Source organism: Pelobates fuscus, chromosome 8, assembly GCF_036172605.1.
Source record: "Pelobates fuscus isolate aPelFus1 chromosome 8, aPelFus1.pri, whole genome shotgun sequence".
Classification (NCBI taxonomy): domain Eukaryota; kingdom Metazoa; phylum Chordata; class Amphibia; order Anura; family Pelobatidae; genus Pelobates; species Pelobates fuscus.
In genome coordinates this window covers 129912470-129932417 of record NC_086324.1, presented here as the reverse complement: position 1 = coordinate 129932417, position 19948 = coordinate 129912470, and the positions used below count along the sequence as shown (strand labels likewise).

The window sequence follows — 19948 nt, the reverse complement described above, 5'->3', positions numbered from 1 at the left end:
TACCTGCTCGGTGGCAAGCCGGGAACCGCTCCTCCGCATCCTCTGGGCAGTTTGCCCAAAACAAAGACGGTGCTGACCATGCGGTCGCGGCCATCAATACCTCCGCCCCCCAGGGTTATATGAACGTGCGTGTGATGTCACAATGCCAACGCACACGCACGTTCTGGCGTCAGAGGTCACTCTCTGACCAATTACGGCCTAGAGAGGGATATTTAAATCCCTGAGCCACCCCAGTACCTTGCCCTGCCGTGGTTTCCTGTCCTGGTTCCAGAGAGTGCGTTTATCCTTGCTGTCATTGTGATTTCCGGTATTTTGACCTTGGCTATTCCTGACTACGCTGATTTCCGGTTCCCTTGTCTTGGCTTGTTAAACAGTATTTGTGTATTTCTGGCTTCCTTGACCTCGGCTATCCCTTGATCATTCTCTATCTCTAACGTATTAGTCCAGCCATTCTAAGGACCGGTATACGTTCTATCCTTTCTATTTTCTATGTAGATGTTGCATAGTTCTGCGTGCTGGACCACACTAGCAGTTGTGACAGGATGTGGCTTACCTGCCTGTGGTTGGGAAAGTAAAAAAAAAAAAAAAAAGACTGTGCTTGGTCACTACTCTGCAGCAGAGCAATAGAAACTGGAGGCTATCACACTAGACAAGTTTCAGAGTGCATACTATGCAAGGCGGCCTCAGAGACAATCTAGTATAGAACAGCCACTTCTCAGATGTTAGCAGGGACAACATACATTGAAAGGCCCACCAAACTGAAAATGGACTGGACCTGCCAGAAGGAGTACTTGAGAATAACAGGACTAAGATTCTGTGGAATTTCCAGAGCTAGACAGGCAAACCAGTCCTGGCTAACAAGCTAGACTTTGTGGTGGTGGACAAGGAAGAGAAACTTGTCGTGTTGGTGGATGTGCAAATACCATAAAATCAAAAAGAAAACACATAAGCAGGCATATACCAAGGGCTGAAAGAGGACCTACAAAGGATGTTGAAAGTGAAGGCAGTAGTTGTCCCAATAGTGATAGAAGCACGAAGGGCTGTAACTCCCAAACTTGAAAAGTAGCTTCAGCAGATCAAGGGCGGGAAGCCTGAAATCTCTGTCCTGTACTAGGAACAACTGAATATTGGACAAAACTGAGTCCCAGGTCTCTGGTAAAGAATGAGAAAAAGAAACAAAAATATCACTTGGAGAGATTTTTTTTTTTTTTTTTTTTTTTTTTAAATGGGAGATTTGGTGATCTGCAGTTGCTACACAGGAGCTTATTCCCATGAAGCATCACACTAAGGAAACTATACAAGTCTCTGTTGAGTAGACTAGATTGATGTTTTTAAACCTTTATATAGCAAATAGAATGTTGTAAATGTATAATTCAATACATGGCAATGGTTGTATTATAAAAAATTTACCATGTTCGTTAATTTAAGTTTAAGATTTTCAAGCTCCCAGACAGGAGCCTGGTCCTCCCTGGTTGTAGTTATCAAGCAGGATGACTATTGTCCAATTCCTCACCTAGAAAAGATGAACTACAGCACGTGCACAGCTTTCGCTCATGGAGAATATTGTAAGCACACCCAGTGTCCGGCGACAGCGTATTTTGAATACTAACTCCAGGTGTAAAATATTATCTGAAATTTCTAATAACTGCCTGACGGCCATTAGACACGTGGTAATTATCATACGTAAACAGTGCTTTTAGCTGCAAATTTGGAGTAGCATATATGCTCATAAATCACGTAAGATGAGATGATTTTGGAACTTAGACTGTCCTTTTAAAAATGAGCAGGTTCTCTTTCTGTAAATTCTTTTGAAACTTTTCTTTTGCATGTTTGATGTCACCATTGTATAGTTGGCATCAATGCACAGGTAAGTCGAGAGCAGACTTTGGCAAAAAACAAAAAAAATAAAATGTATCCCAGAGGGCAAACTGTTAAACAGTTCAAGGATGCTAACATGAAAGTGGTGTGGGAGACGGTAACTGCTGATGGGATTATGATAAACTAAATAAAGCGAGGCTGAAAATGTTGGTTTTTTTTTTTTTTTTTTGTTTTTCTTTTCTTTTTTGTTTTTTATGCAGGTAGTGGGTGATGTAAATGTATTTTAAGTATTCATTTCTGCACAAAATGTTTTTGTTTTCTTTTCCTTTTGGCGGCCTACAAAAACTGCTAAACATATCTGCAGTACTTCTCTTACTCAAATCCCAGCAGCCTCCTCAACAGTGGTAAATAACCACTTGATTGAAAAAACAATACATCCTTTTGATTCTTGACACCACGCTCTACAGTGTCAAGTGCCTTGTAAGATCTACTTGACCATTGCAGCTTTTTAATACATCTTGGATTAACAACAGGCTTTAGATGTCAGAATCCATTAATTGCAAACTTTAATCCTGGCCCTTCGTAAACGGAATGATGTATTCATTGTTTGCACCACGCTGACATTGTTCATATTGCATGTGAGAACTATGAGGCAGTGTTGGATTAAGTTATCAATGCTTGTCATGTTGTGACAATGCTGTCTGTTTGTGTTTGTGTTCTGGGTTTTGGATTGTTTAGTGAAAAGCCTGATTTTAGCTTCATAACAAATTTGAAATGTATGATTATAGCTTATTTAGTTTTATTTGTAGTAGCTGATTTGGGGAAAAATGAACCTGGCTCTTAAAATACAGTGCACTGCATGCTTCTCATTTACATTCAGTAACACACTCTGATTTGCCATTGCCCACAGGATTCTCATGAGCAATGGGAATTAATAAGCAAGCCCACTCTACCCCTTACATTCAATGGAATGTCAGCTTTTTCTTTCTAACACTGGCCACATTTTGCTCTACAAGGGTGGGGAGGGAGGGGGGGTAGCTAGGAACTGCTATAAACTGCAGCTCCTCTTGCTGGCCACCCTTTAGAAGTCCATGTGCCATTACACGTTTCGGATCTCCCTGACCTCTTCTTGCATTATCAGTATCTATTTACTAATAGCCACAGTGGCCACTGTAGCAATATCTTTTGTTGAATACCCCCTCCCCCCAATAAAAAAAATAAGAAATCCTACCTTACAACTCAATGTGGTGCTCAAATAATAACTCGGAAAATCATGGAGGAAAACCAGAATTTTGCTAAGAAGCATATGTTTTATAGTGTTGTAATGTTGCCATCTTCTGATAAAAAATATTGATTTCTAAATGTTGATTTTGCTAAAGTAGATGTCATTGTCACATGTGTTACTCAATGTGCCCAAGCAACTGTTTAAAATGTTTCCTTTATTGATCTATCTCAGAAGATTTTAATATGGCATTGATTGGAGTAGGTATAGAACTGGCTGGAAAACAGACGAAGTTTCATCGTAAATCTAAATCTTTCAGAGAATATTTCTGTTCATTTCATCAAAGGAGTGATGATGGAATAGATGGGATTTTTCAGTATGCAAGATCTGAAATTTAATAAGAATTTTTTTTTTATATATCGTTTTAACTAGTAAAATGAAAGATAGCCTAGGGTAGATAGATTAATATTTTTTCACATTCTTTGTTTTTGTTAATATTTTGGTTTATTGCAAGATGCATTGAACAAGGAGGCATTAAAGTCCCTGCACAGATATATCTCAAACAAAATGTTCTGTTCTGAAAAGTTGTGCAAAGAAAGAATTATGCCTATTACGTCCACTGGTTTCCATTGTGATTGCTTTCGGTATTTTAAACAATGTTTTGAATTGCTAAGTGCCCCCATTGTGTCCAGTTCTAAGGATATTCTCTAGGGATGCACCAACATCTTCGGCCCAAAATGGAAATGGATCAAATTTGCCTAAATGTATTTTTTTTAAATGTTACATTTATATATATATATATATATATATATATATATATATATCTGTAGTGCATAGTTTAACAGACATGCTTGCATTAACAATTCAGATGATTATATATCACAATAAAAGATAGTAATGATAACATGAAAAGTCAAGAATACTGCCCTTGGGACCGGGGGCGCGGGGGGGGGGGGGGCACACACCATGGGACAGGGGAGGTGGAAAGAACACCATGGGACAGGGGAGGAGGGAGGAAAGAACACTAGGGGAGGGGGGGGACACTATATGGGTGGGGGGAGGGAAGATCACTAGGGGAGGGGGAGGGAAGATCACTAGGGGAGGGGGAGGGAAGATCACTAGGGGAGGGAAGATCACTATGGGACAGGGCAGGGGGAGGGAAGTACACTAAGGGACGGGGGAGGGAAGTACACTAAGGGACAGGGGACAGGGGAGGGAAGTACACTAAGGGACAGGGGACGGGGGAGGGAAGTACACTAAGGGACAGGGGACGGGGGAGGGAAGTACACTAAGGGACAGGGGACGGGGGAGGGAAGTACACTATGGGACAGGGGAGGGGGAGGGAAGAACACTATGGGACAGGGGAGGGGGGAGGGAAGAAAGAACAGTAAAAAAGAGGGAGGGGTGAGGAACATTAATGGGGAAGGACTAAGGTACAGGTTAGGGAAAAGGAACACTGGGGTAGGGAGGACCACTAAAAGAGATGGGAGAATGGACGTTTTTCATATTAGATTCATTAATAAAAGTCTAATATTAGAAGAAAAAAAAAACTATTCTAAAATCATTTGGGGGAAAGGGTCGTTTTCGGCCAAAGGCATCCTGAATTTTTGGTTTCGGACTAGAATTTTCATTTCGGTGCATCCCTAGAGCAAACTGATTTTTTTGGAAAGTTTTGCCCGTTTGCCTGGTTCCCCACCGGGCACCTGGTCTCCTCTGTAGACAGGTTTACGACCTCTTTCTTCTGCAGAGCTTCAGAAGTCTGCTGCTGATTTTGCCACTCATCCATTGGCAGAGAGTGTCAGCTAATCGCTCTCGGCCAATGAATCATCCTCTGCATAGAATATGCACAGAATTGACATCAGCCAGTCGGAACTCTTGTTCCAGGCTGGCTGCTAGAAGTTGTTACACAACCAGCATCAAAGCGAATCAAATCGGTGTGCAGTGTTTCATAGTGAAATGCACGTACGGACACCAAGCACCATGACTACTTCAAATGGTCATGGTACTTGGAGTAACCCATTAATTATCCAGTTCTTTGACATTGTCTATTAAATATAAGTTTAGCCTTGGACTACCACCTGCAGAAATTATTTTTATGTTTCCTGATGTGTGAAACATATGGTTTGGGTATGTTCTATTTATCCCCTGCTCTGTAAAAGACTATTGTCTGTTTCTGGTTTCATGCAAACTTCAGATGCTACTGTAATTTATGCTGTATAAACAAGGTGTTGGTACAGTAAAAGGAACACTGTAACATTAGTCTGAACAGTGCGATATCTTGTCTAGGTGTGTGCCAGTCAATAAAAACCCATCTACGCGCAAGTACTTGTTATGGACCTGAAAGAAGTGTATGTGTGTGTGTGTGTGTATAGTCTCTTTTCCCCTCCACATGTCATATAAGTTGTGCATTTCCAATAACTCAAAGCTTTGCCAGGAACGTTGTGCACATTGTGGGGTTTAGATACCTGTGGAGAAATCTCCACAGATGAGCGTTATGTCCTGTTGGATTGGTGAAAGTTTGGACAACATTTTGTGGACGAAGTTTCTTTGATCAAAGTTTGGGGCTTTTAGTTTCCCCGTGGTGTAGACCATATCTACCTTCTGTATCTAAAACGTCTTTGTGTGATATGAAGGAGACCTGAATGCTATTGAGTATTGAAATTCCCTTTGACATCGATTTTGCATGGCATGGAATTGGAAGGGATATTCATTCAGCCGTAGGAAAAGTGGCGTTTGAAAATTAGGTTTGCTATGCCGACGTAAGCGCGTGTGGTATGTATGGGCTTGGGATGGGAATAGCTCAACTCCCAGGACCTGGATGTAGGCCCACAGGTAATAGGAAGTAATAAGCAAAAATACAAAACTATAGTAGAAAACTTAGTAGCCATCTAGTAGCCAAAAATTGGGTACAATGTGGAAGCGTGGCTCTCTAGTAAGATCAAAAACTTCAACAAGCCCGTGGCAAACTCTGTACTATTCCTTTCGGTTGCCCGTACCTATCTCCATATTTCCCAAATTGATCTGGACCAAATGGAGCGTGTGTAGTCCCCCCTTTTATACCCTTTGTATACAGACCATCCCTCGCTCGTTAACTTAAAAAAAATAAATGAGTTCAAGTGCTTTCCCTGTGTGGCCGCCATTCATATAACCGAACACACATGCTCTAGTAATGGCGGCCTTTTTGTCTCCCGAACGCAGGCAGCGGGACATGGTCGTCTAGTGTCTGGAACTCTGGGCCTGCTACGCGAGCCCGCCAACTCCAGAGAAACTTGTACCGCTGCTCGTTCCTCTCCCAGGCAAGTTAGGAGAACGGCGTTTGGGAGAGAGGAACTACCGAACAGGGGGAGCGTTCGCTACCTAACAGCCAGGGGGAGCGTTCGTCGGTGTATGGCAGGAACCCCCGAAAATAGACCGACCGACCGTTTTCTTGTGGAACTACTCTGGGCTATCGCCTCGTGGCCGGCCGGTCAAAACTTTACCCAAACAACTATTTTTTTTTTTTTTTTTTTAAATTCTTTATTTTTATTGTGCACAAGATAACATAAAAGCTGACGATGCCACACCAGCATAGTACAAGCCCATTAAAGCAAGGTTTTTCACAAAGATGGCATTGAGTTATTGGCACATTTTTGTATTCATATGAGGATAAACAAGCTAGGTTCATAGTTCTAATTGTAAGTCACCAAAGTGACAAGCAGTAACATCAGCATGCATAACATAGTGGGTGTTATAAGGCTAACTGTGCTGTAAATTAAATAAGATGCATATTCTAATTCTAACAGCATGACCATCCAGAATAATGCGGTACAGCTATCTGGTCTAAGATAGGTTTTGAGGTGGAAACAAACATTTTCGGATAAGTCGTTACAGTGAGAGGTAGTCTGCACAGTTTAAATATATAATAGCCGTGCTGTAGGAACACAGTGTTAGTAGATTACATGAATAGGATTACCAGAGTAGGTTGAGAGGTAAGGGCGCTGGATATAGAAGTTAAGAGAAGTAGGGCTCAATGCCCATGAGTAGTGTCCTGCCATAGCTGTCAGATGAGTGTACCACCAGGAGGCTCAGGTAGCCCACGTTAAAAAGAAAAACTAGGATTTAAGTAACATCTTGTTAACTAGGGACAGAAGGTATTGCAAAGCTAGTTAAGTGAGAGGTGCAGTGGGACCACAGCTATTGCCTGTCAGGTGGAAACATGAAGGGTAAGACTGAGGCATACATATTGTCCCGGACTCAGTCATTTCAGCCAATGCCCTGCAGGGGCCAAACAAGTTGAGGGCCCTTGTGCCCAGGTGGAAACATGCTGCTCCATGGAGAGGGCAGTGTTGGTGCTCCTCGCTGCAAAAAACAAAAAACAAAAAGAAAACATATAGAAACAATAGGTCATCACCAGTCACTGATGGGGGCAGTATGAGGTATAAGCGATTATCTCATCTGCAGTGAGAAGTGTCCCGGTCAGCCAACTCCTGCCGGAGGTATTTCATAGGCCCGGTTAGGTGCCCAGGCGTGTCGCTGGATTTGGTTGTAGGCCGCTCGGGCCTTGCTGGTGATCCGGCAGCGGGTTGCTCGCGGGCTGCGCTGTCGCCCTGGGTCCCGTGCTCTGTTCGCTGCTCTTGTTGTAGGGGTGATTACGAAGGTGGCTAATCGACGGGGGTAAGCCAAATAACTATTTTGTTCTACTGAATGGATCTGAGCTCTATTTTGACAACTTGCGTGTTCAGATCTGGGCTATTCTGGGATGTAAGATTTGTGGGGTTCCTGCAATATTTTAATATGTTTTTAGGGTATTTTCTATATTTTGTATTCGTAACTCTAACATAGACATAATTGAGTTAGCCTTCTTTCGACTCCATTTTCTCCCAGACACAGGGATGCCTGGGAGGTGTTTGTGTGATTTTCAATGGAGACCCTCTGCTGGGCATAAAGAGCTGAGCTTTGAAAACAAATAAATAAATAAACCAGTTGACTCACAGAACTGTGTGTCGTCCAGTTACTGGGGGAATGGGCTATAATCACTGAACAGCGCTTTCTTTCAACTCCAAAGGACTTCAGCGGAGATATTCGGTCTCAGGATCGCAGCTCCGCTACAAAGCCCATTAATGATTACAAATTGAACTTCTAAAGCTCTGTTCCAGCTTGATGTATAATAAATTGAGGCGTATCCAGGGTATGGAGTGTGTGTTTTTTGGGTTTTTGTTTTTGTTTTTTTATGAAGGAACCATAAGGGACACAACGTATAAAGGCATAGTAGTGGCCTTGATACATGCCAGGTTTATAGCCAAAGGGCATAAGACAAGCCTGGTTCAAACAAAGTACCGTATATACTCGAGTATAAGCCGACCCGAATATAAGCCGAGGCCCCTAATTTTACCCCAAAAAACTGGGAAAACTTATTGACTCGAGTATAAGACTAGGGTGGGAAATGCAGCAGCTACTGGTAAATTTCTAAATAAAATTAGATCCTAAAAAAATTATATTAACTGAATATGTATTTACAGTGTGTGTATATAATTAATGCAGTGTGTGTGTGAGAGTGCTGTGTGTGTGTATGCAGTGTGTGTGTATGCAGTGTGTGTATGAGTGCAGTGTGTATGAGTGCAGTGTGTATATAATGAATGGAGTGCAGTGTGTGTGTGTATGAGTGCAGTGTGTGTATAATGAATGCAGTGCAGTGTGTATGTATGAGTGCAGTGTGTATGTATGAGTGCAGTGTGTATGTATGAGTGCAGTGTGTGTGCATGAGTGCAGTGTGTGTGTATGAGTGCAGTGTGTGTGTGTATGAGTGCAGTGTGTATGAATGCAGTGTGTGTGTGTGTGTGTGTGTGTGTGTGTGTGTGTATAATGAATGCAGTGCAGTGTGTGTATATGAGTGCAGTGTGTATATGAGTGCAGTGTGTATATAATGAATGCAGTGCAGTGTGTGTATGAGTGCAGTGTGTGTGTATGAGTGCAGTGTGTATGCAGTGTGTGTATAATGAATGCAGTGCAGTGTGTGTATATGAGTGCAGTGTGTGTGAGTGCAGTGTGTGTGAGTGCAGTGTGTATGAATGCAGTGTGTTTATAATGAATGCAGTGCAGTGTGTGTATGTATGTGCAGTGTGTGTATGTGCAGTGTGTGTATGTGCAGTGTGTGTATGTGCAGTGTGTGTGTATGAGTGCAGAGCATTGGTGGGGGGTGGGCATTTTATTAATTATTATTTAATTATTATTTTAATATTTTTTTTAAATGTTATTTTTTTAGGTAACTATTTTTTTTTTATTTTATTATTATTTGTATTATTATTTTTATGTTATTATTTTAATTATTTTTTGTTTTATTATTAATATTTGTATTTTTTCGTCCCCCCTCCCTGCTTGTTAGCTGGCCAGGGAGGGGGGCTCTCACTCCCTGGTGGTCCAGTGGATGGGCTGTAGGAGGGGGCTGTCAGGAAGCTGTTACTTACCTTCACAGCAGCTCCTGTCAGCTCCCTTCTCTCTTCTCCGGTGCGTGCAGCTCCCAGGTCAGCTCCCTCTGCAACTCTCGCGGCCGCGCGGAGCCGTGGCAACGCTCTGACCCCGCGGCTCTCGCGAGAGTTGCAGAGGGAGCTGACCTGGGAGCTGCACGCACCGGAGAAGAGAGAAGGGAGCTGACAGGAGCTGCTGTGAAGGTAAGTAACAGCTTCCTGACAGCCCCCGGTCCATGTCTGTATTATGGCAATGAAAATTGCCATAATACAGACAACTGACTCGAGTATAAGACGAGTTAGTGTTTTTCAGCACAAAAAATGTGCTGAAAAACTCGTCTTATACTCGAGTATATACGGTAATCTAAATTGGCAAATATGTCAATTTGGAGACAATCAAAAAACTAACGTAACATTCTGTCCAAAATATAGACATATGGTCCTAAGTATGCCGTATTTACCTAAATATCCCTAAGGACCTGTGTAGCTAAGGATTTACAATATCAATACCTGGGAAACAAAATAAACAAAAAAAAATAATCCTTTCTGGAACCAGAGAGGTAAAAGTGTAAGTCCAAGTCACTGGTGTTGGTATCAGGCTTTATGCGATTAGGATTTTGATCTCTTCAACTCCGGAGATAAGATTTTCTGGTTGACTGTTGTAGCAAAGTTCCCCAGTTTCAGAGGGCCTTCTTGCTTTCATCTGGTGAGGAGATCTCTGTGAGTACCATTCTGATGGATCAAGAATTTCACTGAGTATCCCCAGTGGTATAGCTGCATCAAAGCGTCAGTAATCTCCTTGAGCACTGAAGTATAATGTGGGTTATGGGTGATTCACCAGGGGTAGGAGAGCCTCTGAAGGAGGCCGTGTCTTCTCCCCCACCATCTTGTTCCCTGTCTGTCAGACCCTAGGGGTACCCAATCTCCCTTTTTAATTTGCCATTTCCTTTTATGCTGGACCATCAAAACTAGAGTTTCAGTGCTTTCTCAATGCTTTCCTATAGACACTGGCGTCTTCTCACTGTGAAAATCACGGTGAGAAGCGCGGAAGCGCCTCTAGCGGCTGTCAATAAGACAGCAACTAGAGGCTGGATTAACCCATATGTAAACATAGCAGTTTCTCTGAAACTGCTATGTTTACAGCTGCAGGGTTAACACTAGAGAGACCTGGCACCCAGGCCACTTCATTGAGCTGAAGTGGTCTAGGTGCCTATAGTGGTCCTTTAACACCTTAAGGACCAAACTTCTGAAATAAAAGGGAATCATCACATGTCATGTGTCCTTAAGGGGTTAAAGTATCTACCTGCACTTATATGAACAAGCTCGTTATCTTGTCACATAAGACCTTTATCTTAGTAAATTATGCTTATCACTAGATCAAGAATCTTTTAGTTTACAAGTATAAGTGTTCAGTTAATAAAGGACCACTATAGGCACCAAGACCACTTTAGCTCAATTAAGTGGTCTGGGTGCCAGGTCCCTCTCGTGTTAACCCTGCCTGCTGTAAACCTATCAGCTTCAGAGAAACTGCTATGTTTACACTAGGGTTAATCCCGCCTCTAGTGACTGTCTCACTGACAGCCGCTGGAGGCGCTTCTCACTGAGAAAATCACAGTGAGAAGACACTGGACGTCCATAGGAAAGCATTGAGTACTGCTTTCCTATGGGCGGTTTGAATGCGCATGCAGCTCATGCCGTGCATGAGCATTCAGCACTGACTTCGGCAGGAGGAGGAGAGTTTCCCAGCGCCGAGGGAGACCGGCGCTGGAGAAAGGAAAGTGTTTCACCCCTTCAGCCCAGTGGGAGTGGGACCCTGAGGGTGGAGGGGGGGGGGCTAAAGACCCTATAGTGCCAAGAAAACGAGTTTGTTTTCCCAGCACTATAGTGGTCCTTTAAGTGACATTTTAGCTTGTTTGATGAATAGATAAAACCTTCTTGATGGTTGAGTTTTCAATAAATATTCTTTTTATAAAGATTCCAAATGCAAATGTGTTGCATATGCCATTGCTGCTTCTCTTTAAGAACGGTCATGATGCAATTGCTTACTACAAACCAGGCAATGGTGGTGGTTCATGGATCTAAACCTATTAACTAAAGTGAGAATTCAAGGTCAAAATAGCTGAATTTGAAGCATTCTCTAAGTCCGCTATGTCTTCAGTTTGGCTACTTTGACCTTAAATGTGAAGTTTATTTTAAATACCCACTTGGTGAATAATCCAGTTAGTCTACAATTTAATGGATGAAAAATAAAGTTGTGAAGTTGATGATCTGTTTTGTAAAACTTCTCATGTAGCCCACGGCAGTATAAAGGACTGGAATAATCTTTATTTAACATATGGAATAAATATACATTCCAGTTTCCCAAGTACCAAAAGTGAGATTAAAAAAAAATACAAAATCTTGTGATTAGCATTTCACAATCCGAAATTCGCTACATTATTTAACTAGTCAAAAGTTATCAGCCTGTTACCATGACAACTGCATCCGCGGTTTGTGTAAGCTGAAGCAAATGTATAAAATCTAGGTCTCCTAGCGAAGGAAAATTTGTATGGTGTTGAGTAAGTGAGGCTGAATATTTAAACACACATCTGTATACACCAGACAAGGCTTGCTTTCTTCTGATAAATTCTGTTTTATCATAAAATATAACTGTATTCTGCACATAGGGGATTATTAAGAGGAAAAAATGCAATGTTCCCACCTCTCTTCTGTTATGGCAGACACGTCAGTGAATTCCTAATCTATTAAGTGTGCAGCCATTAATTACAGCTGCAAACAAATGGCAATTGTGAGAGTATGGGTTTGTGTGTCAGTGCATCTCTGAGCCATTGTGTCTACTCAGATATATCTTTAGCGTCTTGGAGGGAGTATGTGTATACAATACAAATATATTATAAACCATATTAAAAATAATTGCTGACTTTGAATAAACATTGCATGGGGGTCTCATTCTTTATAAATGGACGGGTGAGGTTGATGGGGATTGGTACTTGTAACAATCTCTTGGTGATTCTAATAGAGAGTGATAGATACGTTTTTAAGCTTGTTGCATGAAGATGAACTTGATTAGGTCAGCTTTCAAAGAGTATCTTAAAGGGACACTCTACTGCCCAAATACAAAATAAATAAAAATCACTGTTTAGTAGATATACACCAAAAGAAAAACTTGCGTGCATTTAATAATGTATTTTTTTTTTTCATTTGGAATATACCTAAAACAGCATGCAAAAACTGCAGATCTCTTGTCTGCTGCCTTTGCAAGCTCTCCCCTTCTAACCCCACCCAGACTTTCTGTGGCTGTCCAATCACAGACTTTCCAATACAGCTCAATGAGAAATCTTTGTAAGGCATGTGCTCTGGGCAATTGCTGCCTCTTGAGGTCAACTGCATTGAGCTAACGAAACCAGGAAGTAGCATCACCTGTTGTCTGTTTGAAGGCCAAGGGGGTGTAACCAGGTTATTTTATAAAAGTGTCAATATGTAAATCTGCATTCGTTGCAAAATGAAAAAATAGGACACACTCTTTACACACAAAGCTGTTTAGGGGTCTGGAGTGCCCCTTTAAGATATGGAGGTTGGCTGAATGTCTGACTTCACATTTTGCGGGAGGGAATGCTATATAAACCAGAAGCCGTATGAGAAAAGTCTTATTAAAATGTAAGCAAAAGTGAAATACATTAATACCAAATGTGTTATATGTGAAGGTGTGTTTGGAGATGCAGAGTTAGATTTATGGAAGAATTGCTAAAAGTGTTTGTATGCGTCCTTTGATAAAGCTTTTTTAATTGATCGTGTGCCTACTGTACTGTGTATGATTATAAAAACACTGAGTACTTTGGTTCACATGAATGTTAAGTTTTTAAGTACTTTTCAAAATACACCAATGGGATCCATAATGCTTTCAAAATGAAATATTCATGTCTGTCTTCTAATCTCAGATTGTGCAACGTCCTCTATTCTTTTATATTGATAGATCACACACACATATTGTAGAAATACCCTTTAGTTTCTACTGGCATTATTTAACTGACTGTATATTTTGTTACTCGGTCTCCTTGCAGATGGTTGACCCAACCTTGGCAGAAATGGGAAAGAACCTTAATGAAGCCATGAAAATGTTGGAAGAGAATCCGAGGTACTGTGTTTCATGAAAAACAGAATCCCCTATAAAACTAATGCCAGCTCAATCATTCCACGTACGTAATTATACAGTTGGATACAACTACAGGAAAAGGACACCGGACAGATAAGGCAGTTAAACAAAGCTGTAAAACGGCTTTGTGCACTTTGTCATGTGCTTTGTTTCCTGGTTTCCACTCCTTTTTAGAGCCGACAAACCGGTTTCTCTAAGCCTGCATGACCTCTCGTATTAACCTTAAGGGCTTCTTCATATGTTAAAAGGAAATCATTTGTCAAAATCAGTTTCTTCTAAGGTGTTGCAACTATCTTTAATGATTTGTTCCATTTTAATATCCACATTGTTTTCCATCTAGCAGTATTTTCGTGTTTTAAGTGAGCAAAAAGTTAGTAACAAATAATTTTCTCAAATGTTTAGTGACCATTTTGAAGTGTCAGGTTCAACTAAATTAAAAAAGAAAAAAACAAACCTGTAGCATTTAGTGGGCATTTCAGACACTATGCCGAGGACAACTCTGTGGGTATAATTGTAGTTTAAAAATAAAGGACGACTGGAAGCACCATTAACCACTTCAACAGATTGAAGTGGTTATAGTTCCTGGAGTCTGTGGGTGCTTAGTTCTGCATCACCACTAAATGGTTTAGTAAAGATTTGCTGTCTCTGGCAGCCTGAAGCTCAGCCTCCAATGACTATATGCCAGAGGCGAAGCTTTGCTTCCACCACGTGCCATACCAAAGATTGGGGCGGTCAATTGAGTGAACATGCTCAGCTGATGCTTGCATTATTTCACTGCCCACTACCTAGCCCTTGTATGGCATGAAGCGGAACATAGCCCAACCTTTTCCTTATCGTCATTGGAGGCTGGCCGGAACCGAGCATACGTACTAAACAGTGAGTAAACCGTTTTTGGAAAAAAAACTCTTGACTTTGTCCGTTTATTGCAGTGGTATGGAATTTGTTTTATTTTGCTTTTATGCAGGTCAGCAGATGATGAAAGGGATATCAACAAATACACGAGGAAGGATATCCCTGGGCCACTTCAAGGAAGGTGGGTGATCGCCAGCATTGTGGCTAGAAAAATATTTGTACATGGCCAAGAGTGAAATCTGGGACAACCCAAACATTACAAATGAGGCAGATGCAGTGGGGAATAAACTTATAAACGGTTCTTTATTCTTTTAAAAAAAACTTTAAAGGTACACTAAAAGCACCAAAACAAGCTTTAGCTTAATGAAGCCGTCTTGGTGTATAGATCATGCTGCTATAGTCTAACTGCTCAATTCTTGACCATTTTGGAATTAAATCACTTTGTTAATGTAGCCCGTGTCACGCCTCCCCTGCTTGAGACCTACAGTCTCCCTACACATTTTCTGTAAAGAGAAATCCAATGTTTAAATTTCCTTCATTGCACAGTCTATTTAATTTACAATTTCCTATCTCCTTCTCTGTTAGTAGCCAGCAGGAACCAAGTTAAATTAACAGAGTTGGATTTCAAAACTTCTAAAGTAAACACAAAGCTGTCTCATCTGATTAAAAATGGGGGGGGGGGGGAAATTAATGTTGGCTTTGTGAATCATGGCAGGCGGAGAAGGACTAGGACTGCGTTCACAGAAGCAAAGGTGATTTAACTTCTAAGTGGCAGTGAGACAGCAGGGGCATGATTTCTACACAAAAACTGCTTCACTAGATAGAGGTGTTTTGGTGTTTAGAGTATCCCTTTAACTCCTTTATCTCAAGAAGGATATCCTTATTGCAGTTCAGTCAGTCCTATGTACATCCACTGCACCTTGATTGTAGCAGCAGCAGTTCATACATTTACTGTTTGCAGGTACAGTGTATTAAGTACTAATATGATGAAGGGATGAGAGAGCCTCAGAGTCAGTAGACACAAGGAGATCAGACTGAGGAATGACTGATGGTTTTCCTGACCGTTAATATCTTATCTCACAAGCCCTAGATGTTAACATCTCATGTGCTGCCATTTTCTAATAGTGATCTTCTTTTTCCCCCCCAGTGGTCAGGATATGGTAAGCATCCTACAGCTAGTTCAGAACCTCATGCATGAAGAGGATGAAGAGGAGCCTCAATCTTACCGGTAGGCTTTCTGGACTGGTTAATTTAAAAAGACAATCTGCGAGAAGCACTGCGTTTTTTATTTTTTTTATTTTTTTATTGGATCTAAAAGTTTGATTGCTTTCTAAACTTGCAGAAGTTTTTACCCGGATGAAAGTTGGTGTGATTTACCATTACTCCTATTTGTTTGTCCAGCAGTAAAATGTTAGAACCTTAAAAGCTTACAAACACACTATTACACAATCCTTCTGGTTCTAGAACAATTTACAGTATGTTTTAACATTAATTCACACATTTTCCATGGAATAATTTCTGTACACTATGCACTACACTATGCAGGCGTATCACATCGCAGCGTTTGTTTCCCCATTAATTATAAAATGTCCAGCCATTTGCAGTTTAAAGTGTGTGCAGTGCAATTTCTGTATTGGCAAGAGGATTAATTGTTGTTCTGCCTAAGATAAATAATGCTTGTGCCTCAAAGGACATTGCATTGTATACTAAGGGACTGACTACTATTTACCAGCTGAACAAAATCTCTAGAAAGTTTGTGACTGTCTATTAGAGCAATTCCTTTCTTTGTGTTATTTTGCAGTCAATAGATTCTGTATATATTTTTCATTAAAGGGACACTATAGTCACCAGAACAACTACAGCTTAATGTAGTTGTTCTGGTGAGTAGAATAGCTCCATTCAGGCGTTTTTATGTAAACAATGCCTTTTAAGAGAAAAGGCAGTGTTTACATTGCCCCTAAGGACACCTCCAAGTGGCCACTCCTCAGATGGCCACTGGAGGTGCTTCCTGGCTCAGTGCTATACAGTAGGCAGCAGTGCTGAATTATCCCTTATAAAGATGCATTGATTCAATGCATCTCTATGAGGATGTGCTGATTGGCCAAAATGGCATTTTGCCCCTCCCCCCTGCCGATTTTAGCCAATCCAAAGCTTTCCCCATGAGAAATCCACTGCTTTTCCCCATGGACTGGCTAAAAATCGGTAATCCTGATGATGTCACCAAGGGGGCAGGGCCAGTGCCGGCTGACCCGCACGGTGCTGGAAAGAAGGTGAGTTTTTCATTCTCTTAAGGAGCGTAATGGGGGGGGGCTAGCCACCTTAACGGTGGGTTTAGCACTAAAGTGTCAGGAATACATGTTTGTGTTCTTGACCCTATAGTGTTCTTTTTAAAAAAAAAAAAAAAAAGAATCACTTTCAGAATTTTCGGCGTGACCCAATGGTTTGTTTAATTTAAAGCTATTTATAATTGCATCTATTACTACATTTTCAGTGTCAGTTGTTGACCAAGCCAACTCCAGATCCTTTGAGAAGTCAAAACAGTGCTTTATGAATTGATGTTTTGAATTGCAGACCAACCATATGACAGGTTGGCCATTTAGAAATGAGATCCCCCAGAGCACACCGAATTAAAATGGTTAAACCATGACTTTACATGAGATCATTCTGTTTGTCACTTACATTGAGCTACATAGCTGGTTGTAATAAGATGTCTTCTAACAATTTATATTTCTGTGGTTTTAGGCGAATTCAGAATGTTGGAGAACAGGGACACATGGCCCTGCTAGGACACAGCTTAGCTGCTTATATCTCTGTACTGGGCAGGGAGCGACTAAGGAAGCTGACCACCAGAATTCTGTCTGACACAACACTGTGGCTATGTAGGCTATTCAGGTAAATGTGCATTACAAAGCCTAAAACATATATGTATTGTTAAGGCACTAGGTAGGATACAAGGGCCAGACTGCTGCTAAATCACACACTATTCCAAGTGGAAAAGAATTGAGGGGATTTTTTTTTATTTTATTTTTTTACTAATGCTATGTTACCTGAACAAAATGCACTAATCAGACAAATACTAAATATCTAATAGCTTGATCTGTGAACAGAACATTTGTCAAGTATTAGACACTATAAAATATACGTTTAGCTTAAGATGTACTCCTGGACATATTTCCATGCAAATAATAGATTAAATATTGTATATGTGTATGTAGGTCTATGTATGACTTTGTATCTTTTTGTATATCTATATGTACATGTACAGCATCTACATATCATAAAGTACTTTAGAAAAAAAAGACGGCAACTATGAAAGCATTCCAACTACCCTTCCAGCATTCAGTGCTAAGTATGTAAATAAGCAAAAATCACATTGTCACCTACATACATCCAAACCCACATTACTTTAGATCCCTTTTGCAGTGACCTGCTGTTTTAGACCAAAGAACAAAACATTTTGTACCAATGTACAGGCTAGGCTGTCTGTGAACAAATTCTCAGCCTTAAAAAGCACCATTGCGCCCTTCTGGGACTATTCAATGTAGTGCTTGTCTTTGGTTCTTTCAAACTTTGAGATCAAAAAGTGATAAAAGAATCTTGCAGTTGATTTAAGTGACTTCTCAAGAATACGTTTACTTATCATAGTGCAGTAATTGATTCTCTTTTCAAATAAATACTTATATCTTCAGTAATGCATTACATATCAAGGTAAACATTGGCAAGAATATCAGTATAGCGCATAATCCATAAATATGACGGTATGCATAGTTCTAAATGGAAATATTTTTTTTAAAGATACGAAAATGGTTCGGCTTATTATCACGAGGATGATCGCGAAGGTCTTCTTAAAGTGTGCAGGCTTGTTATACATTCCCGCTACGAAGATTACACAACGGAAGGATTCAATGTTTTATGTAACAGACAGCCTGTTATTTACATTAGTGCTGCTTCAAGGCCAGGACTCGGCCAGTCTCTTTGTAATCAGGTAATTTGGAACTATTCACCCCAGTTTTCTAGTTATGATTTTTAATGCCACTGTTAGAAGAAATGTTCTAACACCAAACTGATATTCAAATAGTTCAAGGACCACTATAGTCACCCAGACCACTTCAGCTCAATGAAGTGGTCTGGGTGCCAGGTCCCCCCAGGTTTTAACCCTTCAGATGTAAACATAGCAGTTTCAGAGAAACTGCTATGTTTTCATTGCAGGGTTAATCCAGCCTCTAGTGGCTGTCTTCCTGACAGCCGCTAGATGCGCTTCTGCGACGCTGAATGCGAAAATCTCACTCAGCGTGCAGAACATATATAGGAAAGCATCTAGAAATGCTTTCCTATGGGCTTTTTTTAATGCACGCGCAGCTCTGGCCGCGCATGCACATTTCGCTCCACTCGGGAGCTGACGTCGGAGTGGGAGGAGAGGTCACCAGCGCCAAGGGAGCCCGGCACTGGATTAAAGTAAGTAGCTGAAGGCCCTTCAGCCCAGCGGGAGGAGGCCCTGAGGGTGGGGGGGACCTAAGGGTTATATAGTGTCAGGAAAACGAGTTTGTTGAACACCCTTAATAATAAAGACGAATTGTCACTTGCTAGGATTACACAGTTGTATTCCTGCCCCCTCTTCCCTCCCACTGACAAAGCATTAAAAAAACCAAAATTAAATTAATGGAAAGGAACAATCATGTAGATCTGACCAATATCTCTGCCCAATTTATAGTACAAGACAGTAATGCAAATATATTGCAAAGAACTTAATGTATTTTGTTATTTAATAATACGGTATGTCTTGCAGCTTGGACTTCCTCTTTCCTGCCTGTGCCGTGTGCCTTGTAATACCATGTTTGGATCCCAGCATCAGATGGTAATCAGCTGTTAACAGAATGCTTGTACCTATTTGCATATTTCATTAAAATATCTTTGTTTACCTTTACATAAGTTGCATGAAGGTTAGCTTAAGGGCGCCATTTTAATTTGCTGTAAAGTTTGCGAGAAGTTTTAATCTTTATATTTGGATATAAAACAAACGGTTGAATATTTTACTGAAACTGCCATCTTGATTTCAGGATGTGGCATTGCTGGACCGACTTCTAAAAGATGACCTTCAGTCTGGAAAATGTCCTCTTCTGCTGGTGGCCAATGCTGGTACGTTACTTTGATTGGCATTAAACAATGTTTCTTCTTTGTTGTACATAGCTTCATTTATTTGCAAATTATGTCATCTTTGTTAGAAACAATATAGCTTGTGCTTAATCGGCTCCTTCGTGGTATTTTATGAGGGAACCATTACTGCTAATGTGTGTGTGTGTGTGGTCATGTTCACAAATTCCCCAAGGGAAAAAAAAAAATGAATAGGGCTATCACTTACTGATGTCAACTCTTGTTTTTCCTGAGTTTTACTATTAATTGGATTGTCTCTTTCCTATGTTTTTTCTTTTCATGCTGCCTTCCCTGACATTGGATCTATTT

The 19948-nt window shown here is 40.8% G+C and overlaps 1 protein-coding gene across 2 annotated transcripts in view; it reads left to right on the top strand.

Annotated features, from left to right (window-relative positions):
* Nucleotides 1–19948, top strand: part of PDXDC1 (pyridoxal dependent decarboxylase domain containing 1) — a 93210-nt gene that overhangs the window by 28031 nt on the left and 45231 nt on the right. For both annotated transcript variants that reach the window (XM_063430314.1, XM_063430313.1), the window contains exons 2-8: nt 13545–13618; nt 14601–14669; nt 15636–15716; nt 17231–17380; nt 18284–18473; nt 19275–19343; nt 19546–19624. In XM_063430314.1, coding sequence (XP_063286384.1) covers nt 13545–13618; nt 14601–14669; nt 15636–15716; nt 17231–17380; nt 18284–18473; nt 19275–19343; nt 19546–19624 — 712 coding nt within the window. The remainder of the gene's footprint in view (nt 1–13544; nt 13619–14600; nt 14670–15635; nt 15717–17230; nt 17381–18283; nt 18474–19274; nt 19344–19545; nt 19625–19948) is intronic.